This window comes from Mastomys coucha, unplaced genomic scaffold (assembly GCF_008632895.1).
Source record: "Mastomys coucha isolate ucsf_1 unplaced genomic scaffold, UCSF_Mcou_1 pScaffold21, whole genome shotgun sequence".
In the NCBI taxonomy this organism is placed as follows: domain Eukaryota; kingdom Metazoa; phylum Chordata; class Mammalia; order Rodentia; family Muridae; genus Mastomys; species Mastomys coucha.
The window spans coordinates 90,495,628-90,504,343 of NW_022196904.1; the positions used below are offsets into that span (position 1 = coordinate 90,495,628).

Sequence of the window (8,716 nt, forward strand, 5' to 3'; positions counted from 1 at the left end):
CAGTGTCTAGGAGGCAGAGGCAGGCGGATCCCTGTGAGCTTAAGGTCAGTCTGGTCTACAGAGCAAGTACCTGGAGTCTTTTAAAGGAGTTAAAATCAAAAGAAAAGTAACTGTGCAAAAGCTACATGATCCTCAGGTATGGTGGGGTATGCCTTTAACCCTTGCCCTGTAGGCTCAAAGCAGGTCCATCTTTATGAGGCTAGCCAGATCTATATCCTGAGTTCCAGGCCACTCAGGGCTACTGGGAGGCGGATGTGTGAACTAAAAACAAATCAAACCCTACATAACCCCAGACACATTTCTGACCCATGTACTTAAATATTTATATATATTTATGTATTTATAACAAATAATAACACACACACATATATTTGAGTCTCTGACACTTTTAAATCAAGAACATAAAACTAAAATCCATGTGTCATAAACTCTTCTTTGTAACATGCTTGACTATATCCATTAAAACTTTAAGACTGGCAGCTGTCATTTGATTGTCTTTGTATTATCACATGCGAGTGTTTAGGCAATTCATGAGAAAAATGACTCTAAGCAGCAGGGCGGGATTAGGAGGGAAAACAAGCAAGGAGGGGGCCCTTGGTGCAGACACTGCCAGGGGCCAGAGCTGTGTGCTCCCCAGATGAGTATCAGACCTGGCTCTCCAGGCTTTAATCTTTTGACTTCTGTCCTCCTTTGGTTAAGGGCTGTCCTAGGGAACTTGAACCACCCCACACTTGTGGGTCACACAAATATAAATGCAGGGTGGCTTTTCCCAGGTGCCCTGGACCTCTTGTGAAAGAACCTAAGGAAAGAAGGCACTGATTAGGTCATGAGGACAGAGCTCCCTTGGATGGGCTAGGTACAGAGAAACCCTGGAGAACTAACGTGTGCCCTTTGCCATAAGAGGACACAGCAGAAGGATGGACAAGGATGGGCCAGCAAAGAGGCCCGCATCAGAAACCAAACCCAGTGGCGCTTTGATGTTGGGCTTCCCAACACTCAGAACAGAAAAACAGGTGTGCTATCTTGTTTTACTTTTAAAAATTCTTCTCTCTATCATGCGGTAGAGGCAGAAGTGGTATGAATACGTATGCCACAGGTCAACTTTGAATGTTGCCCTGCAGGATTGGTCAACCTTGGTTTTTGAGGTAGAGTCTCCATGGGCTAGGGCTCTCTGGTTAGACTGGTCTGGCTGGCCAGCAAACCCCAGGGATCACCCTCCCTCTGCCACCCCAGCACAGGGATTTTAAGTACATGCCATCATCCCCAGGCCCGGTTTTCTTTAAGATTTGTTTCATTTGTGTAGTGCTTTGCCTGCGTGTGTGTATATGCACCAAGTATGTGCATGTGTGCCTGGTATCTGTAGATCAGAGGAGGGCATAGGATCCCCTGGAACTGGATTTATGGATTTATGGATTTATGAGCCACTGTGTGGGTCCTGGGAACCTAACCCAGGTCTTCTGCAAGAACAAGTGCTCTTAACTGCTGAGCCATCCCTCCAACCCCATCCATCCCTGGCTTTTTAGTAACCAAACTCAGACCCTTGAAGTTGTGTACCAAGTACCTGATGGAGCTGTATCCCCATGCCCAGTTCTTGTTTATAATCCTCCCAGATCATGATGGCTTCTTTGAGCATTCTAAATGAACCAAGACATCCACGAAGGGTTCTGATCTCTCATTACACTCTACCCAGAAAAAAAAAAAAAAACAAGCAGCCTGTTTCCCCTGCCGTGAACTCAGCCACTCCCTTCTCTGTGCCACTGTTGCCTTGATGCATTGCACTCTCAGCCAAAATAAATCTTCCTTCTCTTAATTTGCTTATCAGGTAGTTGGTCACAAGAAATCGACAAATATAGAAAAATGTGGTTATGGCTGTGATAAGACCTGACCATATTAAACAGCTAGCTCCTGTCACATCTTCAGTTTGTTACTGAGGAGAGGGCTAGCCAGCACTATGGACCTTTGAGAGTCCTGACTTCTCACTGAGTTGAGGATGCCACATACGAATTCTTTGAGGTCATCATTGATTCGTCCGTCTATCACTTGAGCTTATGACAACATGAATCGCTTGACCCATTCTTTTTCAAGACAGTCTCTTGCTGAACCTGCAGTTTACCTAGTTGGCCACCCAGCAAGCATCCAGTTTCCTTTGATTTTTTTTTCTCCACACTCAGTTCTGGCTGCCATGCCTGGCCTTTTCCACTGATGCTGGGAACTCAAACTCAGGTCCTCATGCTTGGGTGGCAAGTGCCTTGCCAACCGAGCCACCCCCAGTGCTGACATATTTTTGTCTAAAGAAGTTTTCTTGGCTCAATGAGAGTATCAGCTAATTTATAAGGTACAATCATTGTACAAGCTTCTAATAAGAAAAGAGTAAGACATAAACTTACTCCAATAAGCTCAAAGGAATTCTTACTATATGTAGGTCACAACACAAGACACATATTGATTATAACATAGTTCATAACTTTGACTTTGGGGTTTTCTTAGAGAAAGGAATCTAGTCCTTTGTAAGTTTAGTCAGCTGTGCTGAACTTCTTGGCTGTCAGCCAACATGAGACTTAAATCAGATCCGAGAGTGGTGGGTTCTTTTCCTGTGTCTCCTCTTCTTCAAGTTCCATTGTCATCTTAGCCTACTTCAATAGAACTTGCCTTACGAAGTTGTGGTGGTTTGAGTAGGCATGGCCCCCATAGACTCATGTGTTTGAACGCTTGGCCCATAGGGAGCGGCACTATTAGGTGTGGCCTTGTCAGAGGAAGTGTGTCACTGTGGGGGCAGGCTTTATATATGCTCTAGTTATGCCCAGTGTGACTCACAGTTCTCCTTCTGCTGCCCATAGATCAAGATGTAGAACTCTCAGCTCCTTCTCCAGCACCATGTCTGCCTGCACGCTGCCATGCTTCTCACCATGTTGACAGTGGACTAAACCTCTGAACTGTAAGTCAGCTCCAGTTAAATGTTTTCTTTATAAGTGTTACCATGGTTAGCTGGGTTGGGGTGATGCATACCTTTAATCCCAGCACTTGGGAGGCAGAGGTAGGCAGATCTCTGTAAGTTTAGCCAAAGCTACACAGAGAAACCCTGTCTTGAAAAACCACAAAATTAAAAATAATAATAAAAAGAATTGCCATGGTCATGTTGTCTTTTCACAGCAATAAAACCCTAAGACAGAAGGTATTATGAGAATTTTTTTTCATTGAATTTTTATTCATGTACTTGTTTGTAGGTGTGTGTGTGCAGGTACATGCACTGTGACAATGTATGTAGAGGTCAGAGGACAACCTAGAGGCAGCTTTCTCCCTCCACCATGTGAGTCCTTCAGATGTAACTCAGGTCACCAGGTGGTGGCAGATCCTGAGCCCTATCTTGACAATTAAATCTGTAAGGTGTTTGTCACAGTGAGTGCCCGATATATGGTAAGTAACCATTTCACTTTAACTATTCGCAATTGCTATAGTTTGAGGATGAAAGTGTTTGAATACTTAGTTCCCAGATGGCAGCACTGTTTGGGGAAGACGCAGGGAACTTTTGGAACACAGAGTTTAGACGGCTACCAAGAGTAATAGCTTGGCCTTGCTTTAGGCACAAGCTCTCTGCTTCCCGGTCTGTGCCCCAGATAAACCACGTGCTATAGACATCTACTGCCACAAACTGAGCCCCCTCCCCTTTTTTAAAGCTTAGTGAGCCAGAGAGTTTATTGGGGTTACTTATAGAAACACAAATACTCAAGACAGTTGCTTCTCCAGAACCTCTAGAAGAGCAAACAGTGCTCTTAACCACTGAGGCACCTCTCCAGTACCTCTTCAGGAGGAATCTTATGTATGGCATCTTGAAAAACAGAGAGAGGGCAAGTTTAGTTTAGAGATTGAATTGGCTTTTTAGTATCTACTCCAGAGCCAGACAATATCTTGTCCCACAAAATAGAATGAGTGTGCTATCCTGCTGAGCCGTGGGAGCTGGTTTCAGAGGCAAGAAGAGCGGCTCAGCTGGGACCTCGCACAGGAGCCTGGTTCCAAGCAGTGGTTTAACATGAATATTACTTAACAGGTACATGTAGGCCTCTGAGAGCCAGCTGCCTTCATTCCATTTATTGAATCTCTTTTCCTACCCTGAGTTTCAAGTTTCATACACTTCCTGTCTGGGCCTGCATGGTTCAGTTGTTTTGACTATATCTCCAATGTTTTGTTGTTGCTGGTTTTGTGTGTGTGTGTGTGTGTGTGTGTGTGTATGTGTGTGTGTTTTGTTTTATTTTGTTTTGTTGTTGTTTTAAGGCAGGTTTCATTATGTATCGCTGGTTCCCCAGGAACTTGCTACATAGACCAGGCTGGCCTCCAAGTCACAAGATTCTCTTGCCTCCATCTCCTGAGTGCTGGGACTGAAGGCATGTACTATGACAACCAGATCATTTTGTTTCGTTTTGCAGAATTAAAACATTGGCTGTTGCTTACTGGCAAACAAGACAGGATTGTCCTCATGCATGGAGAATGGGGAAGCAGGGGTAAGAGAATCTTCGTTCACTTGAGCTGAACCCACCCTTGATAAATATGGACTTCCTGACTGTATATGCCTCAAAATATGCCTGTCTGGGAGGTGAGCTACTTCAGCAGTTAAAATGCTTTGTGTGTACGCTGAAAACCTGAGTTTGATTCCTGGAACGTTCATAAGGATGGAAGGAGAAAGCTGATGACCTGGGTTGCCCTCTAACCCTGTTATGGGGTCTGCTTAGATCCAACAGAACTCAAACACCAGGCCGATGCAGATGACAAAAATTCATTGTAACCAAGCCGTTACTGATAGATTAGGGCCCCAGAACAGACTCAGGAGCTGAACTCCAACCCTGAAGGGAAGTCAGACAGAATATTTAAAGAATGAAATCATAAAGCAAGGGATGTGTGGTGGGCCGTAGCATTCTCCAATCATATTTTGACATAAGGGATTGAGCAAGGGAGTTTCCACCAATCTGGATATGAACAAGAACTTAGTTTGACCCTGACAGTGAGACAGAGAAGTTGCCCCTGAGATAACTGAACTCAGACAACTGTCATCTTGCAACAGACGATGTTCACCTATTGAGAACACCTCAGCTCCCCGAGGACTGGGACCTTGAACTTAGTTTCCCCCTATGATTAGAATAGATGGAGTCTTAGAACAAAATGGCGGCATTTAGAACACGTCTCTTTGCTTGTTCCCAACAACCCCTACCCACATTCTGGGGCATGAGCACACCCTCATCATACACATACAGAAAATATTCAATTTTAAAAATGAATGTCCTTAGCCTGGCAGTGGTGGTGCATGCCATCAATCCCAGCATTCAGCAGGCAGAGGCAGGCATATCTCTGTAAATTTGAGGCTAGCCTATTCTATAAAGCAATTTCTACCACAGACAGGTGTGTTACACAGAGGAACCCTGACTCAATAAATTAATTTGCTTAATTATGTCTTTAGAGACAATCAAGGTTATTAAAGTAAACTGGCAGAGCGCAGTAGCTGGTTGTATTTCTAATGGGGTAGAGTAGGAAATAGACTTTAACTGGGTTAAAACTTATGTTTATGGCACATGGAATTTGTCCTGCAAGAAAGAGCATCTGTAAGAAATGTGGTACATGAACTTTTTCAGCTGCAGAAGTGTGGGCATCAGACCTCATATTTCAAAAGAGCTTCTCAGATGAATAAATACAGTCTATAGAAATATCTAGTCACAAAGCAAATTGTGATTATAAATTTTTATTTCCCTAGATTATAAAATTCATGAATTGCATACATTAAATCTCTTCTTGCTGACAGGACAGAAAAATGTTGCTTTTTGACCATAACGAAGTGTCAGCATTATAAATTTGAAGTCAGAGTGTAAAGTTTCAAGGACAGACCGGGAAGATTCCTTGGATGCTTATGGAAGTCATGAATGCTAAAGCAGACTTCCTGTGAAAGGATCCCATTCTTCCCCCTACCACAGATCTTAAACAACCAATCAAGTGCTTGCCCCTTGGCCTCCCTTGAGGACTCAGACCCACAAACTGCAGATAGGAGAGGGCTACAGCTCAGCAAGAGCAAGCAGCTGGACCAGAAGACCGAGGAGAACCACAAGGAACAGGGATACACAGCTCTCTCTGGATCCTGAAGAAGGAAGGAGAAAGAGAGGTTTCAGTGTGGGATCTCTCAGGACCTGAATATCTCCCCCTAAACATCCAGAACTTTATATATAGCTTGAAACCCAAGAGAGTAGGCTCTAGAGGGCTAGGGTGCCTGGTTAGACTCTTCCAGAACACTCAGTACTGTTCATAACATACTCAAATACCAGGAGAGTGAGCAAATGGATGGATTCCCACCACTTCTCAGGTTCTGTGCTAATAATAATAATAATAATAATAATAATAATAATAATAATAATAATAATAATAATAACAACAACAACAATAGAGAGCCTCCCCTATCCAGAGTCTTCCCTGACCTTCTAGGCCATGCTACAAGCTTTCCCACCCAAGAAGAGGATTCTGGGTGGAAGTATTAAGGAAGGATTGTTATGATAAGAGGTACTTGAACTGTGCCTTGAAAGGTAATTATCTATCTTGAAAGGTAAAAGTCTATTGCTGAAGCAACATGTATTCTATACTAGCTGGTGTGAACTAGAGCTTACCTGTGGCTCTCAGCCTGCTTGGGTTGGACATGGACCATTTGGCCCAGATGGGCAACATCTTTCTTGGTGGACTCTGTACCTGGGTAGGTGTCATGGTTTCCCTGGGACTGATCCAAATTCAAATTTTCTCTATGCAAATGCATAAGATCCCTGTGATCACTTCCCATACTTCCACTTCTGCCTCCAAAGACTTCTCATGTTTGCAGAAACCCTTCAGGGTGTCAGGGCAACTTAGACCTAAGACTGCTCTGTGTGCACTATTCTAACTGTAACTCATTTCAGGTTGGCTCGTTGGGCTTTCAGTCAAACTTAACATCCTAGACAACATTTAGTGGAGCCAGGATGTAAGCCAGACACACTCTCCAGATCATGAGTGGTGGGTGATAGGAGACAAAGTGCCTCGATTGTAAGCAAGAGATTTTTCTGTAAGTATTGAGTTCCTTATCAATATGAGTTTGAATCAAATGGCTGAGATGTGAACAGCTTTCTTCATATTTAAAATCAACCAGCATTTGTTGAAATGATATCTACATGCCAAGTAATATATCTTGAATGAATTTCTATTAATTCTCAAGGCAATACTACTAGAATATTTGTTATTTGGGTCTTTAATACTGAAGTGGAAAAACAGAGGCACAGATAATCTGGTAAGTTGCAAAGAGTCACACAGAACTAGTGGTGTTTGAACCAGAGTACCACTGAATCTGACTCCAAAGCTACGACAGAGACCATGGTACAGTAACTTTCTCTGGAAGTATTAAGGGAGGATTGTTATGATAAGTGGTACTTGAACTGTGCCTTGAAAGGTAATTATCATTTTTGCTTGCATTGAATGACATATCTGGTCAAGGGATGAAGAGACCTCAGGCCACAAAGCATGAGGGGTATACATGCATAGAGACCCCCAAACACAGGCATTTTTAGTCTGAAAGGATAGAGAAACAGCTGCAGATGACGTATGTCACTCATCATGAGGAACCACCAGTAAGAGCATTTTCCTGAAGTTGCTCCCTAGTTTTGATCATTTCTGACACACTGTCACTGAGCTACATGCCCTTGGCTTACCAATGCTACCATTACCATTCTAGGGGCCTTAGCCATGTGCAACATCTACCATGTGGCTTCTAGTAGGGAGCACCCTCTCTTCCATTTCCTGAGCTCCCCTGGCAGCTCCATCTCTAACACAGACCCAGTCTTACCTGAGCCGATAATGTTCTCTGTTTGAGTGGAACCACTATAGAAGCAATTAAAGTTGCTCTTCTTCCTTTGTGGGGAGTCCAGAGAAATTTGGTTATACCCTTCAGCATTTTGTGTTGTGACTCTGTGATATACTTCATAGCCTGGAATTAACACCTCCTCTTCCGAAGAGAAGTGGGAAAATTCTTTGATATAAACACCCAAACAGGTTTTGATGATAAATAGTGTTCCATGAACACTGAAAAATGGCCCTGAAAGAGCTACTCTCTTAGTTAAAGATGAGGATGCAAAATGCCCGAATCGCACAGAGCCCGTCCCAGGGTAATGAAACTTGGTCTTAGAGCCTCGGTAAACTAAACGACAATCCTGGTTACTCAAAAGCTGAAGAGCTCTTGTTAGGTAGTAATGGAAGCCCTTGTAGTGGAAGTTACCAGGATTTATTTTGAAGTTTCTAATAGCATTATTAAAGCTTCTGTAGATGTCCCCAGTGTAGGCAACTAAAGCTGTTCCATGGAAATCATGGAAACCTTCTGGATAACTTATCCTATTTTTGATCTCCACCCATCTTTTCTCTGCTTTTTCCCACTCAAGTTTTAATTCCTCATTCTTGCTGAAGTCTTCCTGTAAAAACCCAGGTGCCTTTTCCTCCATTTCTTCGACACAGCCCTCATACTGATCATCAAATGCATTGGGAGCCATGTCTAGCATGGAAACCACTGTCAGTCCAGTCACCTGAAAGAAAGAAGCAGGGTCCCCTGTTACTCACTAAGTTTGCTAAGTTACCAGCATGTGCTGGATGCTGCGGAGCCTGCAGCACGAGATGGCACATACGCCAACCTCACACATGGCTTGGGAATGGACACAATCTCATTACATCATAAGAA

At 43.4% G+C, this 8,716-nt stretch overlaps 1 protein-coding gene across 1 annotated transcript; it reads right to left on the reverse strand.

The window, feature by feature from the left end:
• Window positions 1-5,934: 5,934 nt before the first annotated feature.
• LOC116101301 (T-cell ecto-ADP-ribosyltransferase 1-like) lies at window positions 5,935-8,678 on the reverse strand. The gene is made up of 3 exons (XM_031384899.1): window positions 8,616-8,678; window positions 7,835-8,564; window positions 5,935-6,115 (listed from the first exon to the last, which is right to left on the reverse strand). The coding sequence occupies exons 1-3, from the start codon at window positions 8,676-8,678 to the stop codon at window positions 6,033-6,035; spliced, it is 876 nt and encodes a 291-aa protein (XP_031240759.1). The 3' UTR covers window positions 5,935-6,032.
• Between the last annotated feature and the right edge of the window lie 38 nt (window positions 8,679-8,716).